Raw genomic sequence first — 26,275 nt, 5'->3', positions numbered from 1 at the left:
GGACATTTGGTAGAGAGTAAATTAGTGGTTGTTTTTATAATAAAACCAATTATAATTTCTTTAAAATTACTTTGACCATTAAAAAACATACATCATTGCCCTGCTTATGAATGTTTCACTTCTTTTTTTGTGAGGTTCTTGGGTTGTTTATGATTAATAAAATACTGAGTTATATTCTGTTGCACGTACTATGTAGGGCACTCCCACGCAAAGGATTACAGACTGCACAGCAGCAACTGGGGCAGAGGGGTCTTCCCTTGCTGCCAATTTAGACATTTTCATCTCCATTTCACTCATATTTCAGAGCAGATTTGCACATACAGCTCAGCGCCATCACTATCCAGTTGCAAGAGAGGCTTTTAACACAATTCACTATCATTCACTATCATAAAAGGCTTAAATTGTCCCTAAAAATGGCGGCAGGCGCTTTGTCCTGTTGAACTGGCTTCCCTCTGAGAGAGACCATCTGGTGATAGTCCTCCACTGACAGACACATGTCCCAACAACAGCCTAGCAGGGCAATTTGCTGTACCCTGCACCAAAATGAGCTTATCTGTGTCAAAAAGCTAGCATGAGAGGGGTAAATGTGTTCCCGCTTTAAATCTCTGAGTGATATAGAGGTCATTTGATTGTCTGGACTGGAACAACTAAATAGTCCTGCACTCTACAGACCGAGTTATGATGACAGCAGAAATGTTTTAAAGGATTTCTTTTTTTATCTACCAGAGCAGGTTCAAGGTCGCATGAGATCCTAAAAAGAATACAAGTTGGGTTCCACCAGCCACTCACAATCACTGCAGCTCAGTTAATGTCTTATCACAGAAACCTCCTTGTTCATATTAACTAGATCATGTAATTTTCTATCAGCCCAAGTGGAGTCCCTCCATCTTGTCCTTGTTGTACATTCTTCCTTCTGGTTGAAATATAAACAAATTTAGCATCATTTCTTACTGCATTTATCTGAATAATATTTAACTACAGGGTTCCTTTAAGACAGCGGTGTCAAACTCGTTTTTGTTTTGAGCCAAATCAAAATTATAAGCACTCTTAAAGGGCCGGTTGTCCCAGAATATATTGATAAAACCTGTTCGCAAACTGTTAAAATATCAATATATTCTTAAAGTTAAATATTATTGAACATCTTTTCACTCCCTCCAGGAATTTGTTAGTCTTTTTGTGATTTTTGTTTTTGTTTTTTGCAATAAAAATCAAAGTGTTTGTTGTACTAATTTGGGAATATTTGTACTTATTTGTGACTGTAAATGCAGCCTTTTTATTTCTCGCTGTACAGATCGTGGACTATAATATGACATCAATTAAGGCTGAGGCAGCTATTTAGTGCAAGTAAGAAAGGTTTTGACAATTTTTGAGAAAAATCTGTAATAAACTCAAATATGTATTAGCGCAAAAAAAGAACGGGGATTTGTTGATTTTGCATGAATTTCCACAGTAATTCTCAAGAAACTGGAGGGACTGATTGATATAATTTGGCAGCAAACAGATAAAAACTGCATTGATTTGATTGATAACATATTTAATCACACTCAGTGTTTAGTCTAGAATCGAGAGGGCCGCATTAAAAGCTATGGCGGGTCAAATTTGGCCCATGGACCTCGAGTTGGACACATGCTTTAAGGTGTCCAAATCACCCTCTAGATTGTTTGTCACACATTAAGTAATTATGAAGCGACTGTTAACGTCACTTAGGCTAAAAAGGATGAATGTTTTGAATTTTGTTCTTAAATTAGCAGCACGCTCTCATGCCAGATAACAGATGTGTTTGTGAGGTTCTGCCCCAAACCTGTCACCTGTGTGGCGTCCTGATCGGTAAATCCTTACATGACGGACCGATGACAAACTTGTAGCAGGTTTTGCTCAAAAGCCGTGTCAGCGAACACAGGGTGAGCACAGCCCGTGTCAGCCTGTCAGAGTTCAGCATGACCCACTTTTTTTCCACCGCCTGAACACCTGCAGAACACCGGCACATCCTCCTGCCGGAGTGAGGCGGAACATGCACGGATTATGGCCATGTTCATTTCTACTCCGTAGGCAAAGAACAATAACATTAAAAATCCCTGTAGAAAAATAAGATGAGTTATATTTCTACTTTTTTGTCATCTGTTCTGGTAACTCAGTGATATTAGCTTTGATAGAGCCGAGCTTCTCAGCTAAAATTAGAACAAGTCGTGGAGCAGCAAGCATCACCTGCTTTGACTCGTCTGGTCAAATCAGTCAAAAATCATCTGATTTGGACTGGAGTAGGATTTCAGCACCTATGAGAAGGCAACGCTGTTTGTTCAGCTGCTTGCATGAAGAATAATGCACTAGATAAATGATACCACAGAGCTCAGTGCAGGGAAAGGCTTTTTTTAGCAACTCAGAGTGACCCAGACAACGCAAACAGCACAAAGGGGGGAGGGAGGAGGGGAAAAAGGAATGGGGAGGGAGGAATATAAATGAGACTGGAGTAAGGGAAAAGTACTGGCTGCATGTGATGCAGATACAGAGTGCAAGATGTGTGAGGCGGGGAGCAGAAACAGAAAGCAGGGGCTGCAAACCAGCAGGGAGACAACGTGAAGTTGGAGGCGACTGAAGGTGAACCGCAGAGGAGGAGGAATGTGTCGCTGCTGACGTCAGGCTGCAAGAACCGGGAGATAAAACAAGATCCAAAAAGGGAGGCTTGAGGGAAAGACATCCAGAAGAAGGACAGAGGGCTTTTAGCGAGTAGAAAAATGTAAGACAAGAGAGATTCTCAAGTGAACAGAACAAAATCAGAATGAAAATCCAACATAAGAGCTCAGAGAGCTGCAAATGAAATCAAAACTTGAAATTCTGCCACACAAGCTTTGCTGGTTAAATTTTTTTTATATGCTGGGTTTGTTGACATGCAAGCAGAGTGATTGTCCTAGTGGAAAGGTCATGTCCACCGATGAGAAGATGGCAGCCGTGGATTACAAAGCAAAGCATCCTGGCAACGCCTACTTTTCATTCTACGTAATGAAATGTTTAAAAACCGTTACAGCCAAATTTCTGCAGAATTAATAGCATTTATAGCCTTTCTACGTTTTCTAAATGTTAGTTATTTTGAACTCAGCCAGCTGTTTTCCAGTAGTTTTGTTGGAAAAATACCCAGAGTTAAATTTACCAGAAGGTTTGATTCCATAATACATGAAGAGATGAGTGCATGAGTCCAAGGTTTGGATGCAAGATAAACCTCAAAACATTGTAGATTTAAAAAATCGCAAACCGTCTTTTTCAAACCTTGTATTTCAAAGTAAAGAACTACTTTGATCTGGTATATCAAAATCTCCCAAAAAAAAAAAGTAAACTGTTTTCTCTTTTGTAAGGGTTAAAATGTGAAATGGAAAAAAAAAACTTGAATAAAATGATGTTTTGTTGTGTTTTTTGCGTATTTGAAATAAGATTAATTGTCTCCTGAGATGAATATAATATCCTTTTTATGTGAATAGGTGCAAGTTTATACGTATTTCTGCTCCTTTTCATTCACGACGTCTTTTAGTTGTTCCATGAAGTTTTCCTATTGAGCGAATGAAATAAAATAACTAAAATGGAAGTGGAGAATCACTTCAAGTGGGGGGAATATAAAAAGTCCTAACCTTTATCATCTGGTGGTTTACTTAAAAAATGTTTTCACTCAATGAGGTTGAGCATGACAGCATTAGACGACAAATAATGCTTCATAGTTTTTAACTAAGATGTAGTTTTGCCAATCGGAGGAAAGCGACAGAACGGTCCCACCAGCCTGCAGTTCTGCTGAGTCAAATATTTGCGTTTATCTCTGCTGTCTAATTAGCAGATGCCCTGCAGCAGCAGCTGTGAATGTGCTCTTTGTCAAGGGTGCTTTACGGGAAACAATGAGCATTAATTCACTGTAAATTAATTTCTTAATAAAGTCTTCAATCTCCTCTGGCATTTGTCTTTTTCATTGCCTGCAGACAGTTAATGCTGTGATTAAAATAAATGTGTTGTATGCAGACCAACACAATAAAGAAAGATTAAAATAAATACTTGGCTTTTTAAACCACCAAAACTATAAAGGGAGTTGTAAAAATAGAAAAAAGAAAATGAGGAGCAATCAGAAACCCTCATTTGCTGAGACCTTAGTAAGTCTTAATTAATATTAAGGCCAGTCAGCCCCCAGAAGTCCAATTAGAGTTAATTTAAGCCCACATAAGAGCACCAATCATTTTATTTTCTTGCTTTGTTAGAGAATCTCTCAGTCTTCTGAACATAAGAGCACAAAGGTGCATCAAACAAAACAAACATTTCTAGGTACAACTTATAATCTGCTAAAGGAAAACAGAAAATATGTCACACAAAATTAATCTGCAGAAACTTAAAGACAAAATTCCAGGTCGGACAAACTTTGCATCATGATAACGAACTATTCATCTGATTCAGGTGAGCTGGAAGAGAGAGGAACCTAAAAGTTTCCTGAAAGCCAGTTGTAAATACTAAAGGATGTAAATACTTTTGAGTATTTTTACTATGCTGTACTTTTTATTTTTACTTGAGTAATTTTATCACGAAGTATTGCCATTCTGCCTGGAGTAAAATTTCTGGATACTCGTTGTTGGTAAATTCACTGAATGAAGATCAAACTTGTTTTAACCAAAACCTCAGCAGACACAGAAACACACCTACAGTTTTTATTAAAGTTTTACATTGAAAAAAAACAAGATTATTTTGCCTCATTTTGTAATAATTTTATTTATATTAATTATTGTAATGTTGGTCTTTAATCTACTAAAATGTCCACATATCTTCAGATTTTGGTTCATCTGATAATGTCACTTTTAAATATTAAATGATTTTTAATGCTCTACTTAGTACTAAAGTCGCCTTTCTACCAATTACTTTTTACCTTTGAGTAATTTCTTAGCTGGATGTTTTTCATTTTACTTCAGTAAAACTGTGTTGAAGTAGTTCTGGTCTTACTTCAGTAAATGTTGCATGTATTCATGCATATTCTGCACATTTTTCTTCTCTAAATTAACTGCTACACATTGCTTTTAATCTGACCGTGCTATTCTTATGTTGCAAATGTATCCCTACTATGCAGTTTGTTATTCTTATTTTTTAATATTTGTGTGAATATTCATGTTCCTGCCTCTGTTAAGTTGCAGCTGTGTCAACCGTGTTTCCCCACTGTGGGACCATAAAGGTTATTTCTATCTAACGCTGCAGAGCTCACCCTGGAGAACCTTCTGATCCAAGAGATGTGCTGCAGTGGAAAGAGGAGATGTCTTTGTAACATTTGCTTCTTAAAAGATGTAAAACAATCTCCATCCTGGATGCTAGCGAAACCTCAGCAGCCAATCGCAGTGAAGTGATTTATCACAAGGCCCTAGAAGACAACGGAGAAATGAGACATACGATCCTGGGGATGCTGTGGCTCCTGGCTGCTTCAACGAGGAGCATTAACAGAGTCACAGAGCAAAGTGTGGCTGTGATAAAGATTTCAGGATGTTTTCCTTTCAGCCTGACATGGATTTAACGCACTAAAGCACAGAAACACACATTTTAAACCAAACAGATGCTTGTTTTAATCATGTTTACAGCCTAATTTAGACTCAGTCTGGTGTATTTGTTCGATATTCAGACATAAACCTCAATTGATGAAACACATTTTACTACAACAGCCAGGGAGGCGGACATGTGGGGAGCACAAATCTATCAGGTGAAGATGAAAAATGGCCACTCGATACTATCGTCCTCCTCGATCTCTGCGGGACTAAAAAATATTGTGTTGGGTGTGATTTATGGTCCCCCGGGGGTCCGTGTCTGCTGCAGACGTGCCAAGGTCTTAATAGAGCAGAGACCGCCCAGTCCGACTGCAGACACCCACAGCTTGATCAACAAACTGGATTATCTGGAGGCTCTCTTCAGCTTTACAGCAGTTTGACATTTTCTTGGGTTCTGTCTTCAAAGCTACATTTCAGATAGGTTCTGGTTCTGACTGGATTCAAAGAAATCCTCATAAAACTCTATTCAAACCAACCTGACGATAGGTGTAGCTGCCCTTCAGCCTGACAGCCGGTTGTCCCATCCTGGGTCATTAAAACTTTGAGCACATGAGATAATTTACAAAGAGTATCTGTTATGATTCGGTTGTCTTTCCAGAATGGTTTTAAATCAGCTACATAGCTTGTTTAAGGTCCTGCTGCAAAACTCTGGTTTGGATTTAGGTTTGGACTTTAACTAGACCTCTCAAAAACCCTTATTTCTCCTTCATATTTTTCTAGTAGAGATTGGTTAGGGAATGCTTCCCAGGTCCTGATGCCACCATCATCCTCCCAACATCATGTCTGACCACAGGCATGAAGCTCTTCTTATGACATGTTGTGTTAGTTTTAAAGGACCGTTTTTATACTCACATTTGGTCTCAGTTGCTTCTAAAAACACCCAAAGTGCTTTAAAAACTCACCCAGCTGTTTTTTGACCATGTATTTATAATTTCTGGTATCTGAAAATCGAGTTGTTTCAAAATCATCCCATTTGTTAAGCCACCCATTTACCTAGCAACCCCAGCCAAGACCAGCCCGTCACATAGCAACTGGAAGCACCAGCACGAATGTGTCGCTGTTTTTACCGCTGCATGCACAATGGCTGCTGGAAAAGACAAGTGTTTTGTTGCTGATTTACCAAGATATAATTGTGCATAATGTGTTGAACATGTTTTGTGGAGCCCACAGGCCTATCCAAACCAAAGGTTGGGTTAAATTGGGCCAAAATTCTGTTGAAACACATAACCCGAATTTATTCTACCACTGTATGAGTAAAAAAAAAAAAACGGTTTATTTATTTTAAATTTCTACAATCAGAAGACAGTAAAGAGCTCTTTACTAAGTTTACCAGGATTGATTATTTTCCAACACAGGTGAAAGTTTCTGTCAAATTCCTCAGCTTCCAACCAATCCGAATAATCCAACAAGACAACGCTCACTTTCTTTTTTTACCCTCGTAGTTTCGCCCCTTCGGATGGATGAGCTGGAGTCCAGATAACCAGTGCGGGAGGGAGCGGCAGGTGTCGGTCCGTCAGCGCGGATAATGAGCGGTCTTCGTGCGTCACGGTGCGCTCCGGACTCTCCTCCCTGCCCTGTCAGATGTTCAGATGCTCAGCATGTGATGCTCCGTCCGTACCCGCTCAGTCTGGACCAAACACTCACCCAATCTGCTCCGTGGATATGCTCATTTGTCTCTCCGTATATCATCCGACAACCGCGTTCATTTTAATCGGAGGACATCGCTGCAAAAAATACCCATACGGTAAGCAGGGATAATTTTACACATGACCGGTTCACTGCAGAAGTTGAGGTGCCTTCTCGGCGCAGTTGGGAAATTCTTGTGCATCCTGCATTAAAATGGCAGAGAAACTTTGATGTTTAAATCTTACTAAGTTGTCTCAACTTGAGCGTCTTGAGGAGTAAAACGCGGTGCTTGTTGTAGGCGGAGGTCAGGAAACAATCGTGCTTGACCTTGGATGTGTTTGGAAGTCGATGCATCCTTCATGAGGAGCAAACATATCATCACCAGCAGCAGCAGCAGCAGCAGCACATGTGCCAGCTGCTCTGCTTGCTCAGCGGGGCTCCGGTGTGACGCTTTTAAGGTCGTTCAGGAGTCTGCTCGGCTCTGATTTGAAGTAGCTTCGCTGTGATCCAGATTCAGGATAAATGTCTTTATTCTGCACGTTCCAAAGCCTCTGGTGAGGCAGACTTTATCATCGTAAAGTGAGTCGATGATTAACGTAAACTAGTTCAGAGACTGAGAAATACTCACAGAGGAGATTTGCACTTTTCAAATTTGGAAGTTTTCCTTGGGAATGAACAAGAATTTATGGGAGTTGGCATAAATTAAACAGGAATAAACACAGAATGATAATGGACAATAAACATTCAAATTTGGCTGTACAAGCCAGGGGATCTTAAATATGGCTAAGTGAAATTTATTTTGTATAATATTGACTAAAATGAAACCAGATTTAATGCCAGAACACGGTCAGTCACATTCACCCAGCACTCTGCTCACTGCAGGGGTTTTGAGGCCACGCCTCCTACATGCACCGTGTTCATCACCACGCAAACCTGCAAAACTGAGGCCACATATTTAAATCTAATTGCTGCAGTTTGTTTTGACTAAACTACTGGATAAATCTTGTGAATATTAATTGTTTTTGGGATTGTTGTCTGGCCATGACAAGATAAAATATTTATATCTAATGTTTTCCAGTTAATTCCCAATCAGTTCCCTAAAATTCCCATAATTTCCAATAAAGTTTCGTGTTTCCAAATGAAGTTATTTTATCGGCCTCTGTCAAGCTTGGTGCAGCCCTGATACACAGATCAGATTCCCAAATCTGATCTGTGTACATGCTGTAATAAAACACCTGATTGGGGAAAAAAAACACATTTTTTATTTTACTTTATTTTTTCTGTATTTGATAAGGAGCAGAAAACTCAAAGAATTAAAATCGTCATGCTCTTAATCCCTATAAAATAAGTTAAAAAGAAACCTCCTTTGGTTGTCTGCACTTTTTTGTCAAAACAACAGATCAGGTTTCGTGATCCTGTCTGAAAGCTGCCAATTATCACTCGTCCTACTGGATGTTATTGATATGTGATAGCAAAATTTAATTTGGAGATGAAGATTTCTCTCCAGGTCTGGTGACTGAAGCTGTTGTTGTCCTGATGGAGAAATAACTGTCGTGTTTAGTGATGAGGAATAAACACTTTCATTTTTAAAAAGAGACAAAATCACCAGCAGAAAGATTCATAAACTCCAATTGAGGAGATTTGATTGTCATTTAAGATAAGAGGGAAATCAGGAAATGGAAAACAGCTGGGAAGAGGAGCAGACTGACAGGCTGAGAGGAGAGAAACAAACAAATATTAGGCTCAGAGAAACGACAAGTGAAAGAAAATAATGAAGCTAATATAACAGAATACAGAAGGACAGAATAAACTAAAATGGCAAGAAACAACAAAGATCCTCTTCTCCACAGCTATCAACTCTTTCAATAATTTGAATAACATGAGCTACATTTCATTTCCTTCTGGGATTAATAAAGTATCTTTTAATTGAACTACATGATGCTAATCAAGTGAGACATAGAGGGGAACTAGGGGAGCTGAAGGACAGTGACTAATTAGTTAAAAAATCAAGTTAGAGGGATCAAATAGGGCACAAAACTAAAACAATGCGCAAGGAACCGAACAAAAGAATAAAAGAACTAAGAGGAAAGTCATTATGTGACAGAAAACAAGAACCACAAATAATCCAAATACATAAATCCATCATTTAAACACGGAAAAAGTGGAACAGACTCTTGAAATAAACCCACAGCCCAGGTTGAACCTGCTGACAACTATTCACTCTACAGAGCAGGAAAAATAAAGTTTACTCTGCACATGCTGCTGAACGCGCCAGCTAATCAATTATCATATCGATTATTCTGATGATCAAGTAGGTTTTAAAAATTGGTACATTCTACCTATTCTTCATTTAACCACTTAATCTTTTTTATACAATATTAGAAGTACATTAAAAATGCACAAAATAAATAGAAATTATAAATATTTTAGTTATATTTTCAATAAATATTTTTTTTAAATGTTCACATTTTATTGACTAAAATTCAACAACATAGGATTAATTTAGTTAATTTGAGCTAGGTGGCACAACAATTATGGCACTTCAGGAGTTTTGGATAAAGCATTTTAACAGTCGAAGGTGTTTATTTTGAATTTAATTTTTTTTTATATATACAGTTTTGGTTGAATTATCCCTCTGAATGTGTTTTGTTTATTTAGCCTTTCGCATACTTTAGTTAACGATTAATCAATTACTAAATTAGTTGGCGATTATTTCAATAATCGATTCATCCCGATGAATCTGATGAATCATTTCAGCCCTAACACCAACCCAATGCAGGAACATGGTAGTGGCAGCATAATGATGTGGGTGGAGAAGCTGGTTAGAGTTTATTTGAAAATAGACGGAGTTAAATGCAAGTGTAATCTTTGAAAAAATAAAATAAAATATAATAAAATAAAATAAGGGCTGCAAAAATAATGTGACTGTGGGAGACGTTTAGATCAAAGCATGAGAAGTTTCTCTTCCTCTTTGGTCTAACTTATGGAAACTTTGGATTTGTACACGAAAAAGCATTAAAAAAAAAGTCTGCATGTTTCAAGGACAAGCTAAGAAACGGCGAAGGAGGAATAAGGAGGAATAAGGAGGAACTCCTCTCTCGGCCTCTCTGAGGCTTCGAGTTCATTTACATTCTGGGTCGATTTGTTTCATTTTCCAGCAGGATTATTGGTTCTGTGAGCTGATGTGTTCCTGGAGCTGAAAGGATGATGCAGCTCACATTACGTGTCTTGTGTACTGTAGAGTGGGAATGAATGACAAGTCGTAAAGCAGCGCAGGGGAGGAGGGGCTCCGGTTAATGCGCCCAGGATTACCACGACTTGTGGATTATTGCATCAGCAGCTCATCTTCACATGGGGAAAAAGGAAATCTGTTTTTATAAAGAACAACACATTGCAAATATGTGACTTCCTGCTCAGAGGGTTTGTGGGGCATTTCAGGACTGCCTCTTAAAGCTATGGAAGACCAAACCTGCCAAAATGGAGAATATATGGCTCAATAGATTTGTGACTATGCTAAAAAAATAAAAGTGAACAAAAATGATAAAAATACAAACTCAAAGAAACGTAGAGGAGCAAACAGCAATGAAATACAAAGTGAAGGTAAAAATGAAATTGATTTCAGGGGGAAGTGGGTGATTCTGTTACAGAATCATATTTTAATTTCTGATTTTATTTTTTGTTTTGGGAAGCAGGATGTGGGATTCACATTGAGTTCTGTTGTTGTAAAAGCTTTGAGCAGTGAAAAATTCATGGCAGAATTAAATCTTAATCATGGCAGATTTTTACCTTCATTCTTTTCTTTTGATGAAACATCGTACAACGTTTACAGTTTTGCTCCAGATGTTTCTTTTTTAAACAGAGAAGCTGGTGATTTACCAGCAGAGGAGCACGTGATGAGGATCAGGAAAGCACAGGGTTCTGCATCCAACGCATCGTGTTTACCTCCTCCACTACTTTTGCATGACGTTCCCTGAAAAAAGGGGCCGGGATGCATGTTACTGCGATGCTTTAGAGGATTAGAGGATTTGCAGAGCGAAAAAAGCATCGCTGGAGCTAAGCTTTTCAAAGCAGGGAAATTAAACAGAACAATTTTCAGGATTGGAAACTTTGGGAGCAAAACTGTTACATAAGAGGAAGAATTACCCTGAACCGAGTTCATGACTCCAGAGAACCATTAGCACAACCAGTGCACTGTAAAACATTTGGAGGTGATTTAACTTGAAAATGAAAGTCCATCTGCTGCCTTGAAAATGCAAATTCAGTCAACAAGAAATTTGATTTTGCTTTAACTCAGAAATTGAAGTTCATGAAGCTGATCTAAAAACGAGAGACAAGTTGTCTAAACTTTGTTCATTAATCTTTGAATTGTGAGTTTTAACTGAATGCTGCAATTTAAACCAAATAATATATAACCTCTATTATTTTCACTCACAATATGAAGTTAAAATAACTACTTATTTTACTTTAGAATGATTTAAATTCTTATTTCAAACTACATGAGCAAAATATCTGAGAATTGCATTAAAATAAGCATCTGCCTTAATAAAGCACCATAATCAGATCAATGTAACTCGTTTCCATCTCAGGATTCAAAAACAAGACGCTAAGCATTCTGGGAAACAGTTCCTACTCCTGTCTTTTTCCTTTTTAATTTTTTTAATTGCCAACCTAAAACCTGTAGGTTTAAATTTCACAAACTCAAACATTTAGGTTCAAAATCTAAAACTAGATAAATTTATTTGACTTAAAGAGCAGAAGACGGTCGACAAACTAAATGTGGCTCAAATGTTTCACAGTGTAGCAGCTAATTGAAGTCATAAAGACCACACTAAGGTAGAAGAAGCATAAAAGTTTGTGTTTTTTTTGGTGAATTTGTACATCTGTCCACTATGTTTGCTCTTAACTTTGTCACCCATTTTGTGTTTTTGATTCTCCAAACGCAGAACTGGAACCAAGTACTGGACCCTTCAGGCTCTTCCTCATAGCTTCATCCATTCATCTCTTCTCCCCGCTCCTCTCCTGTCAGTAATCTCTCTCCTCCTCTCAGTCGCTACCTCTCTGTCCTCTTTTCTTTTTCTTCTTTCTCTCTCTGTGCGTACCCGCTCCCCTTCCCGGACCCCCCAGCCTCCCTGATGCCTAAGACCAGCAAGGTGGTGCAGCGCGAGCAGAGCCATGAGCACGTCACGGAGTCGGTGGCCGACCTGCTCGCCCATGAGGAGCCTCTCGACTACAAGAGCAGCTCCCTGAATGTGGGAGCGGCCGCAGGGAAGAAGATCCCTCAGATAGAAGTTCCCGAGAGCGACGGCCGGCCGGCGTGGAACAGCAAGCTGCAGTACATCCTGGCCCAGGTGGGCTTCTCCGTGGGGCTCGGAAACGTCTGGCGATTCCCGTACCTCTGCCAGAAGAACGGAGGAGGTGAGCAGGGTGAAGATGTTTGACACAATGAATCACAAGAAGCACAGAGGAAGGAGGATTTTACGTTTCTTTCTTAACCTTTATTTGACCAGGATTAAACGGTAACACTGTGATTCATAAATTAACTCAGAGATTCGTTGTGTGAAACATTTACAGACAGATGATTTCTTCTCAAAATCAGTAAACGAAACCTTGAGACATTTAGTGACAGCAGCTGCTTTAGGTCCGTGATTTTCTGCAAGAAAATGGAGCAGGAAACCGAAAACGTTTCTTTCCAAGTTCAGTTCAGATTTTAGTCACAGAAATTGTATTTGTTTCATATTCGCAAACAAATACGAAGGAAGAAGTTCTAATATGTCCTTATAAATAAAAAAATATGCCATTGTTAAAGTGGCCAAGGTCGTCCATCTAACCCAGTTTTTTAATGTGAAATAAAACCTTTTTAACCTGTTATAAACATTTTGGTAATTATCTGACTCTTATCTAGAAAGTCATGTTTAGACACCAATTTTAATTCATAAGCTAACTACCAACCACGCACAAACAAAACTAAAGACAATTAGGAGCATTTTATTGAATATTTAACATAAATGCACAGCAAAATGTGGAAAAAGTGAAGTGCTGTGAATACTTTCCAGATGCTCTGTGTATAAGTCACATGTGTCGTGATATTCAATCCAGAGCAGCTGTAATGCAATTGCTGTGATCAAACAGCAGCAAATGACAATTACAAAGAGGCATCAGAGCATAAACCTCTAATTGCCAACATGAGAGCACATTTCAAACTTCAGCAATGCCTGAAGACGTTGGTCTGCAGACGTGCAGAGAAACAAATCAAAACAGGCGAGTGAGCGGTGCAGCTCTTCATGTGTGGAAGATGTGATGTTGATTTAAGTTTTCTTGTTCTGTTCCTCCAAATCTATCTGATAAAATAACTATCTTTGGATTGGAGTTTGAGTTTGAGACTTCAATTCTTTAGGAAAACTACGTTGACTGCTTGTAACAATCCATAAGGAAGTCATATTTTGACACAATATTCATGTTAAAATGTAGATAATTTGCAGATTTATGCTACTTAGCTTCTTGGCTCCTCTGTGAAGCTGAAGAAAGTCATTCAGCAGTTCACCTCAGAGCTCAGCCATCAAAAGCGGCTCATCGCTCTCATTCAGAGCAGAACATGCCAAGAGAGCAGCTGCATTGTGCTGAAAAGGTCTAAATATAGCCGCACTATTGATTACTACAGCTGGTAGGCGGGCCGGCCCGGCCCGGCTGGGCTGAACCAATCCTCCTGCAAACAGGAGCTGGAGGAAACGTGTCGCTGTAACTTTATCGGGTTTACTTTGTCTGCGATGCATGCATGCAACCGGAGGCATGAACTGAGTATTTTCACTATCAGGAGCGACATCTTGTTGTGACGGACCGACGGGATGATGCTGTAATTGTCCCGACTGTTTTCAGCTCTGCTGCTTCTGCCTGATTTACTACCAAAGCAAACAGTTTATTGCCTGTAGGCTCAATTTATTTCCTCAAAGCGCTCTGGTTGGGAGTCTTGGCTGGCTGCCATTTTTCACGTGTAATTTACTGTCTGTCAGCCAATTACCAACAAATTACAGACGGAGTTATCTTAGAGTTATTGCTGTGTGGGCTCCCATCGTGCTTTTCCCCCCCTCTCATTGTCCATCATTTTGTTTCTTAATTATCTTCATGTTTGACTTCTTGTGTTGTGCAAAACATCTGTGGGGAGGTTTGGGGGTGACTCTGTTTTAAATTCAGGATGAGGAAATGTATTCATTTAGATTCAGAAGAGGACCTATTATGTAAATTTCACATTTTGCACATTTTTATGCTTCTATTTGGGCCTCAGCTGCTTCTAAACACAACCTGGGCACTAACAAAAATTACTCAGCTGTTTCATGGCAATAAGTTAAAGCTTTTTGATGTCTAAAAAATTTGGCCTTTCAAAAACCTCCATCAAATTCAGCAGGCACTGAGCTGTTACCTAGCAACCTCAGGCGAGCCCAACCTATCACCTAGCAACCCAAGCAGAGCTCCAGTCCATTTGGTCAGCTGAATTTACTGCTGTATGCACTGTATAATGGCTGCTGGAAAAGACAAGTGTTTTGTTATTGACTTACCATCTAGAAGTCAATTGTTGAATTCTTGTTGGTTGCGCAGGAGCTCCTACTTCTGTTTTTCAAATATGTACATTTATATACTTGCGTGTTTGTTTGCAGCTGTGGGTTGGGGAGCATGGGCAGCAACTTAATAGGATTTAAAGTGACAGGAGGCCTTAAAACATCTTATTCTGAGCTCAAAATAGGCAGAACTGACCAGGCTAAATGATTTTTTACAAGAAATGTGACAAACATGTTTTATTTGTCACAAAACGGGTTAGGATCTATCTTAACCTGTTCAAGGAAGCAAACAGGGAAATTTAATGAATAAATATTTTTTAAAACCCATTTTTCTGTCTTTCAGGTGCATATCTGGTCCCTTATTTCATCCTCCTCATCATCATCGGCATCCCGCTCTTCTTCCTGGAGCTGGCTGTGGGTCAGAAGATCAGACGTGGGAGCATCGGAGTCTGGAACTACGTCTGTCCGCGTCTCGGTGGGATTGGGATGTCAAGTCTGATGGTACCCATGTTTTGTTTTTTTTCCCCCTCCTTAACAGTGAATAATTCAGATGCACGTATGATAAGGATTTGGGAGTTCATGTTTTCATATCAGCTCTTAAATCCTGAAGAGGAACAAAATGCTGAATGTGCAGCTGTGAAAGTATAACAAGACAAAGCTCTGTGTGATTTATGAGCATGTCCCTTTTCTGCATCAGTAAGCATTATTATACTTACAGCCAAGGTATAAAAGACAGAAGGCTTTATGCAACCAGACATGAAATTATTGAAGAAAACCATAACCGATTATTTAGTTTTCAAATAAATAAAATAAAGACCATTTGGTGGAAAACATTCCTTCACTGCTTTTCTTAGTTCAAGGGGAAGGTAAGAGCTTGGAGCTGCCACTATGAACCACTTCAAAGCCTCAAGAAGGGAAAAAAATCTTTAATTTTTCAAATAAAAGTTAAAGGTCAAAGCTTGTAGTGTGGTGTGAAGATCAGTCCAATCAGTGGCATGCAGTGTGCTTAATTGGAGAGCGTACAAAACATGCTCTCTCTATAAGTATTGGTAATTCAAACTGACATAAAACAAGAAAAGTTTGGTCTGATTTAACTTCAGTTAGTGAGAAAAAATATGCCTATGTCTTTTTATTTGGAGTATGCAGATATATGCTTTCAATTGTAACATATGTGCCTTCACTTAAGTCAGATATTATGAATTTTGTCTGCTTTAAATTGCCGAGGGACTCACCAGCTCCCCAGGTGTTCTCTATCACAGTAACCAGTGCTGCAGAACAAAGGAGAAATCCCAACCCGAGAACAAAAAGACCTGCAGGGGTCATCACACTGCAAACAAAATGCTTTAATCACAGATCATCAGCATGCGTGAGCAGCTGAGTTAAAGCTGGAGTCTCAGTTGTTTGCTTATCTGGAGCAAACAGCTGCACCATCAGTCCTGGAAGGATTATAAGGCAATAAAAAAAAGGCAAAAACTCAAAATTGTGAGAGATTAGGAAGATGAAATATTGTCTCAGCTCTTCTCGACTGGACGTACGAGCAAACAGGATGACTGTCCATCACAACGCAGAGACACACAGAGCAAACAATCAGACACACACTCACACATAAAGAACATTTAAAGTCATCAGTTACCCAGAACATGGAGAGATCATGCTCAAAATTTTGGAAAATGACATTTAAGAGCTACATCTCTGACATAATGAGTCTTAGTTAGCATGCTAAATATTAGAAACATTAAGATAATGTGCAGCTAATAAGAGAACATTTCTCTATTTACCATTTCAGCGGTTTCTAAAGGTCATTTATAACAATGGATTGTATTTTTATATTATTTATGTATAAAAACAAAGTGTAGGTGGTTCTTAAAGGGGACTTTTTTATACAAAAAAATTCACATTTTGCATGTTTTTATACTTCCATTTCAGTTTCAGCTACTTCTAAAAACAACCTAAACGATTAACAAACACCTGGCTGCTTTGGAAATAAGTTAATGTTTTTTGATGTCTGGAAAATGAGCCATTTCAGAAACCTCTCTATTGTTAAGTCAAGGGGCACTGCGCCGTTACCTAGCAACCTAGCAGAGCCCTGCCATGTTACCTAGCAACCTTGGCAGAGCCCTGCCACGTTACCTAGCAACCCAGTTGGAGCTCCAGCACATTTGGTCAACCAGTTTTACAGCTGTATGCTCTCTACAAAATTTTGCTGTTAACTTATGAGGAAGGCGGTAAACTCAACTGATTAATTTTTGACAAATTACACACGTTAAGTGAAACCAGTCCAGACGATTAAAATATGAAACTGACTGACAGAAAACCAACAGTGTGCACAGCTGCCAGAGACAGTTAACATACCTGCATGTGTTTGTACGTATGTGTGCTCCCTCTGTGGTTTGTGGACGTCACTCATGTGTTTGAGAATGCAAGGCAGCCTTTATTCAGAGAAGCATAACTGGCAGGGAAGTTGTGGCTATAAATACCTCAGAGAAGATCACTGCTGAAAAGAGAAGACTTTAATTATTCATGCTTTCCCCAACCTTATTTAGAGTCTGAATGTCCTTGCTGGAAAGACTGTAAAGAAGACTGGCAGCAACTTGGGACATTTACAGAACATCCTCCTGCCTCATCTGAATTCTGTTCTTGCATTGCACAGATGTTATTCTGCATTAAAATGTTGAATATCTATCTATCTATCTATCTATCTATCTGTCAGGTTTGTGGTTTTGTGGGTCTCTACTACAACGTCATCATTGGTTGGAGCATCTTCTACTTTTTCCAGTCCTTCCAGTTCCCTCTGCCGTGGAGCGACTGTCCGATTAGAAAGAATGGGACAATAGCCAGTGAGTGACATCAAATCTCACATTAAAACACACACACACACACACACATATATATATATATGTGTGTATATATATATTTCACTGATATAAAAGGGTTTTGAAGGTCAACACAGCAGAAGCAGAGCAAAAACCAAAGAAGCAAAAACAGTGCCGTTAACAAGATCACACGACTTCCAATATTTAGCACAAAATAGGAATTTTATGATCAAATTGTCATGTCTGGGCTGGAGAGGAAATTCTGACAAGGATAATAACTGCCTTTGAAATTTTATTACCAAAGTAAACCAAATGGCACTAAGAGAGTGACCTCTGTAAAGCCAGTTATTACGTGGTTGCTGTATAGAAAGATGTTGGTCAGAAATTAGGAGAAGAGAAGGCAGTTAAATCATTGTCTAATATTCAAAACTTTAAATGTTGAAATATTGAGATTTTTAAAAGACGGAAATATAGTTGCACATTATAATGACTCCACACCCAACTTAATCATATTTAAGTTTCCAAATGGAAACGTGAGATAATTCTGCTCAGCAAGCTTCAGCTAGCAACAAAAGCTGATAATTAGGTTTTCTCAATTTTTTTTAAATGTTGCATTAGATTTGTCTCATTTCAGTGCAATTTTGTATCCAGCCCTTGAGCAAAATTTATACATTGCACCCACACTCCACTATGTAGCGCCTACGCCAACGTCAACGTCAACGTGAATTTTATTTATATGCACTGGATCCAGTCAGTGTGGAGAAAAATAAATGTGCGTTCTGCAACCACAACAAACTCAGTTCAATGTGCACATCACTGTTTTTGAAGAACAAAAATCAAACAATAGTTATGTGATGCATTCCCCTTGTTAGCTTAAAAGCTAAAACTAGCTTTTAGCTAAATCTAAAAGCTAGCTAGGTTTTCTCAAAAACCTAACAAGACTCTTGTTTTAGAAACAGTGTATTCATCTATAAAGGACATATTTACTTGCTTTTGCACAGATGTATTTGGACAATACTGCAAATTCATTTTATTATTATAGGAAAAAATAAATGTGTGTGGAATGAAAGCAATCTCTGACGGTTCATGCTCTGCATGTTAAGCCACAGATGACCTTGTGTATTTCTGAGAGGCGTAAATTGAAACATGAGCAAACATTCCCAGCTACAATACATTTCCAGTTGTGCGTTCCCTCCTCGGCTCTTTTCATCGGAAACAAATCGTCTTCTATTTCCGCACCCGCTTCTTTTCCAAATAGCTTTTATAATTTCCTATTCTCTCTTTCCAGTTGTAGAGCCGGAGTGTGACAAAAGCTCAGCCACTACATATTTCTGGTACCGGCAAACTCTGAACACGACCAGCACCATCGCAGAGAGCGGCGGCCTCAACATCAAAATGACCTTATCTCTGCTGGTGGCCTGGATAATTGTCTGCCTTGCTGTCATTAAAGGAATCGCCTCTTCTGGGAAGGTAGTGGGGATGGAGAAAACATTAGAGAATTTAAGTATTTTCTATTTCTAAAAGTCCTTTTTGCATTTTTCTTTTTTCTTCTGCAGGTGATGTACTTCAGCTCTCTTTTCCCCTACGTGGTGCTCTTCTGCTTCCTGGTCAGAGGTTTAATGCTCAAAGGATCAGTAGATGGGATCGCTCACATGTTTACTCCAAAGGTGAGCCTGATTACATGATGCTACCTCCACCAGTCAAGCAGCTCCTAATGATCCCCCCTCGTCTCTCAGCTGGAGAAGATGCTGGAGCCGCAGATTTGGAGGGAAGCGGCCACCCAGGTGTTCTTTGCTCTGGGTTTGGGCTTCGGAGGCGTCATAGCTTTCTCCAGTTACAACAAAATTGACAACAACTGCCACTTCGACGCCGTGCTCGTCTCCTTCATCAACTTCTTCACCTCGATTCTGGCCACGCTGGTGGTGTTCGCCGTGCTGGGCTTCAAGGCCAACATCATGAATGAGAAATGTGTCGCAGAGTAAGTCCAAGTGAAATAAAAACCCGCAATATGAACACAATGTTCGGATTACATCACATAAAAACATTTTGGTCTGATTTCCCAACATTACTTAGCTGCTTAAGCTAACTAATTTTCAATCTGCTGTTGCAGTATCCTGGTTGGCTACTTATTTGTAGAAACTAAAAAAAAAGAATTGTGCTTCACGCTGAATTGAACACAAAAATGTTTTTGATAAATAAATGTTTACGAAGTGGAGTAGAATACACTTGCACTGTACTTCTGATTTTGACCATATTGCACCACACCATTCAATAATACACAAATAAATGAAAATACACCAAGTAAAGCAACAATGCACATATCAAGCAATATATCAATGTATATTTTAACAAAATACACAAGCAACAGCGCACGTAATTGAAATGCCAGCAATTTAGCAAAACTTTTCTATGTTCCCCAGTTCAACATCAATCCATGCTGCTCAAGTAGCACAGTATGAAAAAAATGTTCAGAAAAGATTGTATAAGAATAGAAAAGTAACACTCATCCATTACTTGTAAATAAATCCATTATCCCTGTCTTTAAAATGCTTTACAAATATAATGAAGTCTTAGAAAAACTATCAAGAATAGTTTTTCTAAGACTTCATCATAGATTTACTCTTGTTTGGTATAAAAACTAAAGCTGATAGATTATTAACTGTAAATAGAACAGAATAAGCAAATATTCAGAACTCTGAATATTTGTCACTGTGACCTTATTTCTTGTACAGCTCAAGCTGAAAACCCATTTTCTGTCCAGGTGTGGCTTGTTCTTGTTGAGCTTCATATCTGTCATTAGCTATGTGTTTGCTATATGACCGTTCTACTTTTTAATGTCTGTAGAAATGGAGAAAAGATCCTGGGATACCTCAACTCCAACGTCCTGAGTCACGATCTCATTCCTCCTCACGTGAACTTTTCCCATCTCACCCCATCAGACTACGCTGACGTGTACAGCATCATCAGGACGGTAAAGGAGGACGGCTTTGCCCAGCTGGGTCTGGAGCCCTGCGTGCTGGAGGACGAGCTCAACAAGGCGAGTGTTTGTGACACATCGACAATCAGCTGACCTTCAGCACGAACCGCATCTCATTGCCTGGGTCGTCTCTCTGTAGGCAGTTCAGGGCACCGGTCTGGCCTTCATCGCCTTCACGGAGGCCATGACCCATTTCCCAGCATCCCCTTTCTGGTCTGTAATGTTCTTTTTCATGCTAATCAACCTCGGCTTGGGCAGCATGATTGGCACCATGACTGGCATCACCACACCCGTCCTTGACGCCTACAAAGTTCAGAAAGAGCTTTTCACAGGTACTCCCAGCTCTCCCCACCAACTTCCTGTCCCGGCTCCCTCACAAACTCTGAACTCAGCACTTATGATTTATTAAAATACATCCGGGAATAGCCTGCATTAAGCTTTGTATCAACGCTTCACGTGTATTGAATGGCGAAGCATTAATAGGATCTGGAACCAGTAATGGGCTGGAAAACAGTGTTGATATTTTTCCATATTCCTCTCAGAATAGCTCTAATGTTTCCTCTTGTCTGTGTGTTTTTTCAGTGGGCTGCTGCATCGTGGCCTTCCTCTGTGGGCTGTTGTTTGTTCAGCGTTCAGGAAATTATTTCGTCACCATGTTTGACGATTACTCAGCCGGTTTGCCCCTCACTGTTGTAGTGATCCTGGAAAATGTCTCTGTCGCTTGGATTTACGGCACCAAACGGTAAGGCTGCGAGTGTGTTACTATAGAAACTGCTTCACAAAAGTATTTATACGCACTGACTGACTTAAGGTTAAGTGTCAGCCAAAACGTTAAAAGTATGCTTTTAGGATTTTATCATAAAGTATAGCATAATAATGACATAAATTTATTTATTTTTTTAGAAATAAAATTCTGTAATTTTATGAATCCTTACTTGGATACCCTGAAGTGCAGTTTGATGGAGGTAAATACAGGATAATACAGAAAGAAAACCATTTAGTGGCTTTGACTTTTACCTTCTAACATGACAACAACCCTGACCAGACAGCCAGTGGGAGAGCCTAGTCAAAGCCCAGACCTAAATCCAGTTTATAATCTTTGGTAAAGCTTTAAAAATTCTGTTGACCATCCAGTCTGAATGTGCACAAGGTTTTTTAACAAGGGCAAATATGTAAAAATATCCTTGTCTAGATGGTCACTGTCACCAATAATCTGTTTTTGTAGTATTTTCTCATTGCCTATTTTTTATTTTATTTGAGCAATTTATTTTATAAGATTTATATTTTTCAGGTACACATACATGCCACATTTTTCTGATTTTATTTGTAATAACCTTTAAAATGATGCTCCACTTTGTGTCAGTATTTTATGAAAACTTCCAATGCAAGCAGATTTAAGTTCAAGGTCAAAATTATTTATATAGCAAATTTCCAACAACAAAGTGCTTTGCAATATATATAAAAAAAACTTTAAGACGCTTGTTATTATATGGAAGAATGTGGAAAAAGGGTCATAATGTTTTTGAAGTCATTTTGTGTGTCTGCTACTATTTTGTCTTGTGTAAATGTTGCTGCCATCTTTTTTCAGCTTCATGCAAGACCTGGAGGACATGTTGGGTTTTCGACCGTCTATAATCTACTTCTACCTGTGGAAGTACGTCTCTCCTCTTTGTCTCATCGTCCTCATCTCGGCCACAGTCATAGAGATGGCCATCAGCCCACCTGGATACAACGCATGGGTCCAAGACCTGGTCAGTTCATATGTGTGGTGGTTTGGGTTTTCTGTCAGTTCTTTCAGCTAATTTAGCCCCTGTGTTGTCCCAGCTGTCTCTCATTCCCTGATTAATCCATCATGTATTAAAGTTCACCTGTGTTCCCTGTTCCCGGTCCGATCCTGCTCTTTTGTCACTTGCCATCTTGTCAAGACTTGTGCTATCATCGTACCACTGTGGCCTTCTAGAGTTTGTGTTGCTCACTTTTGGTTCCTGGCTTTGTGTATCTTTGGATGTCATTAAACTCATATTTGCACCTCACCTGCGTCTGACCGCATCCATCCTCACCACCTACATCAGGGGTGTCCAAAGTTGGTCCTCAAGGGCCGGCGTCCTGCATGTTTTAGTTCTCTCCCTGGTGGTGGTAACAACCTTTTCAGCAGGTCAATGTTCTTCTTAGCCTCCTAACGAGCCATCATTGGATCCAGGTGCGCTAAACCAGGCAGAGAACTAAACCATGCAGGATGCTGGTACCTCCAGGACCGACTTTGGGGACCATTGACCTACAACAACCACTTTGTGACCATGTGTTTCTGTTTCCAACCAAAGAAAATCTCTATTAAGAGGCCAAAGCTGCTTCATCGATAATGGTTGACAAAAGGTTTTTGCTCCATAGATCACCAACAGTAAGAAAACTACTTGTGTTATTAGACTCCAGTCATGCTTTTTGTTGGTTGCTGTGGTTTGGTGTTTGGTGCCTCAGCAATAGTGAGAGAAGTTACTCAAGCTGTTAATTGTTGTTGTTGTTGTTTAGCTGTTCTGTGAAAGTTTGAAGCAGGTGAGACTTTCATACAAACACAAAGTCCAAGTATCTTCTAGCTAATTAATCTCGTTGGAGTCTTCTGACTGGTGGCTTCAGGAAGAAGACTCAGGAAGGCCCCAAATGAGGAACTGAATGTCATTGATAGAACTTGCCAAGACATTTCCTGGTAAAAACCAGCCCCTTGTTTTATGCTTTTCTTCATAAATAGAGTCTGTGCTCTTGGCTATTGTGAAATATTTGCTTCCTGGAGGCGTGGACTCTGTTGAATTTTTAAATTTTACCCAATTATATTGGTGTTAATTCAATGTGTCTCTGCCCCAAAACAGACTGAACAGTCGTTCACTTCCTTCGCTGCTGTTGCTAAAACTGCAGGCAGACTGTAATTCTAAAGCTACGCAGAAAATCAATGGCATTGTTTACAACTTTGCTTTCTATTTGCTGATTCCAGTTTAATGGCAAAAATCCCAGATGGAAAACTGAAAGGAGATGAGAATCTAGCAGAGTTGCGTATGGCCAAACCAGCCAAAATGATCATTTGAGAAGGAGGAAGAGTAAGAAATTATTCATGAAATGGATGTTAAGAATAGAAAGAGTTAATAGAGGAGAACAATAAACATGGATGAGCAGATCAATGGGCAGGATTGATTTTTTTATTGGGGCGTAGCTGGATCTGCACTGGGAGTGCTTTCTATAGCACTCTGGAGGAACTTTATCATAGATCAGTGTGACAGAAACAAACTGAAATGATTTGGTAACCAATAACTTTACAGATGTTTATTTGTAAAAGATTTTTGAAAAGTATGCATCCTTTTTGTACAATTACGTGCTACTTTTTGAGTCTATCCCAAAAATACGTTGTAGTAAGAGGCTGTAAATTAATAAACTGAGAAAAGTTTTAGGAATTTGACACTAAGTGAATCTGTTCCACCTTTAGAAGTGTAAATATTTCTTCTTGTGTTTGCTTTAAGCTGTACATGTCCATCCCTACAGGCTCAGGAACGTTTCCAGAGTTACCCTCCCTGGGCTCTGGCCATGTGCTTCGCTCTCATCGTAGTGGCCATGCTTCCTCTCCCAATCGTCTTCATCGCACGCCACTTCAACTTGATGTCAGACGGCTCCAACAAGCTGTCTGTCTCCTACCGTAAAACCATGATGAAAGACATCTCCAACCTTGAGGAGCAGGACGAGGCCAGATTCATCCTCGGGGCCAAGCCCGGCGACACGCCATTGTCAGGCGTGGCCCGCAAACCCTACGTCACTCCTGCAGGGAACAAATCTGTGGATCCCAACTCTCTGTCTCCAAACGTCTGCTACGGCACGAGCTACCAAAACGCTGCGATAAGTCCCACGACACCAACAACGCCGCCCACACCTCTCACACCTCTCACACCAGAGTCAGACTCTTGACTTTCCTCTTACTAAAACCAATCCAACATGCAGTTTAGTTTCCAGCCTTTTCCCTGCTGATATTACAAAACCTTCAAAACAATGTTTTGAAGTGTGTACAACACAGAAAATTTAAGTGGTCGCCTAGTTTTTCTATAGAGTACACGCTTCAAAACACAGTTGTTTGTTGTTGTTTTTTGGCTTTTTGTGATCAGATCGAAGCCATACACTGGGTAAAACAAGGTATTGTTAGTCCAATATGCAGTGACTCTGAAATGAACACACACAAAAAACATCTAACAAAAACTACATTTAGTTTTCTGAATGTGTTTCTGTGTGATATTTGTATAAGGCTGCTGTAAAGATGTACAAATCTGTTTCATTCAGACCCAAAGTTAATCACCTTCAGGATTTTATGTAGCGATCTTTGTTCAGTCTGTAAATATTGATGTACAGTTAGTTATAGAAGCCTGTAGATTTTACTATGTGGAGATTAAAGCACCAATGTTATTCTCTATCACACACACACACACACACACACGTTATGTAGAAGTTAATCGTTTTAGATTCTCCACCAAAGAGTGAAAACAAACAAAACACTTGAATTCAGGCAAAAAATGTGAGCCTCACATGTGTTTAGTTGGAGTAAAAGTTTATTTTATTGGTTTTATTTTATACTCATGAGACTGGAACACATACCTGTATGGTATGTTTCATATGTGTGGAAGGCACAAGATGTTCCTGCTAATCTGAAGTCAAATCTGTTTGATTGATGCTACAAAAACACATGTATTTTTACAGTTTATGTGCACAAGTAAATCACAGATTGTAATTGTTTTATTGGTACACAGATGCACAATTCAAAATGTACTCCTATAACTAACAACATCTTCCTTTCCACTTCCTGGCTTCCCTGGTAACAATGTGTGAAAAGCTACAAAATGTTTAAATCTCTATTGTAGCAGCTTGATTTTACTAAAAAAAAAATCTTTGACAAAATAATTCTTCAGTTCCTGTAAACTTATTCACTGTGCGCAAAAACATTACCACTAGAAAATAATTGTTTTTAATAAAATAGTGTTTTTTGCAATAAATGCATTGATCAAAGTGTCTAAAAACTTTAATTTCGATATAAATTTGACATGACAGAAGTGTTGAGATTTGTAGTTGGACCCAAATGCAAACCTCAAAGTGGCAGCAACACAGTGATGGTTATTGAGTTAAAGAAAATATTTTAAAAACAAGAGAACCAAAAAAAAAAAAACTGTGAAAGCAGCAAAAACATGATGGGAATCAAGAGATACTGAGAGGTTTTTCACCCTGGAGGGTTAATGAATGACGCCAAAACCAGGTGTGACGAATCAGGAGAATGTGATGCATCGGAGAGTAAAACCTGGTTATATAAACTGAGGGAATGTGACTAATGAATACAGAAATAAACACAGGAAGCTGAATAAGAGCACAAAGTGATCTACAAAGCACATGATATGACTCTAAACCAACATACAGAGAGCAGAATACAAGAAAAAACTAATAAACTAAAATTAAAGGAATTAACTAAATGCAGAACAACCTTAGTGGAACATCAGGTACAAATAAATAGTATTACAGAGGTTGCCAAGTCTTCATAACAGCTGTTTATTATAAGGCTTTAATACTCGTGTTTTCCAGGCAGGCCAGTATTTGTGGAAAGTCCTGTACGTCCCAAACAGCACAGAGGCCGAATGTGAACATAAAAATAAAAGCACAAACTAAAAATGACGAATCATAATGAATAATATTGACAAAAATGGACCAAAAGACAGAGGAACCTGCTACGTTAAAGCCCAAATAACATTAACC

At 39.1% G+C, this 26,275-nt stretch overlaps 1 protein-coding gene across 2 annotated transcripts; it reads left to right on the top strand.

Annotated features, from left to right (window-relative positions):
* Positions 1-6,940: 6,940 nt before the first annotated feature.
* On the top strand, positions 6,941-25,954 carry LOC106937453 (sodium-dependent neutral amino acid transporter SLC6A17-like). Of its 2 annotated transcripts, XM_015018978.1 has the most exons (12): positions 6,952-7,290; positions 12,116-12,587; positions 15,066-15,223; positions 17,433-17,559; positions 18,824-19,005; positions 19,092-19,202; positions 19,272-19,513; positions 20,380-20,572; positions 20,652-20,844; positions 21,095-21,254; positions 22,101-22,263; positions 24,038-25,954. In XM_015018978.1, exons 2-12 carry the CDS (start codon positions 12,305-12,307, stop codon positions 24,452-24,454), a joined length of 2,229 nt encoding a protein of 742 aa, XP_014874464.1. In that variant the 5' UTR covers positions 6,952-7,290; positions 12,116-12,304; the 3' UTR covers positions 24,455-25,954. The 2 variants fall into 2 exon arrangements, with proteins under 2 accessions (XP_014874465.1, XP_014874464.1); XM_015018979.1 differs by lacking the exons at positions 20,652-20,844; positions 21,095-21,254; positions 22,101-22,263; positions 24,038-25,954 and having other exon boundaries at positions 6,941-7,290; positions 20,475-20,567.
* The last annotated feature ends 321 nt before the right edge of the window (positions 25,955-26,275 follow it).

This window comes from Poecilia latipinna, unplaced genomic scaffold, assembly GCF_001443285.1.
Source record: "Poecilia latipinna isolate Pla-1442-1.1 unplaced genomic scaffold, P_latipinna-1.0 Scaffold2353, whole genome shotgun sequence".
Lineage (NCBI taxonomy): Eukaryota > Metazoa > Chordata > Actinopteri > Cyprinodontiformes > Poeciliidae > Poecilia > Poecilia latipinna.
Note: the sequence above shows the minus strand (reverse complement) of the source record. Positions and strands in the feature narration are given on the sequence as shown.

What these genes read in the sequence shown, in the direction of transcription:
- LOC106937453 (XM_015018978.1), top strand. Translation starts at nt 12,305, where the DNA reads ATGCCTAAGACCAGCAAGGTGGTGCAGCGCGAGCAGAGCCATGAGCAC. An exon ending in AAAGAATGGGACAATAGCCA is followed by an intron (nt 17,560 to 18,823) that starts GTGAGTGACATC and finishes CTCTCTTTCCAG; the next exon opens with TTGTAGAGCCGGAGTGTGAC. An exon ending in GAATCGCCTCTTCTGGGAAG is followed by an intron (nt 19,006 to 19,091) that starts GTAGTGGGGATG and finishes TTTCTTCTGCAG; the next exon opens with GTGATGTACTTCAGCTCTCT.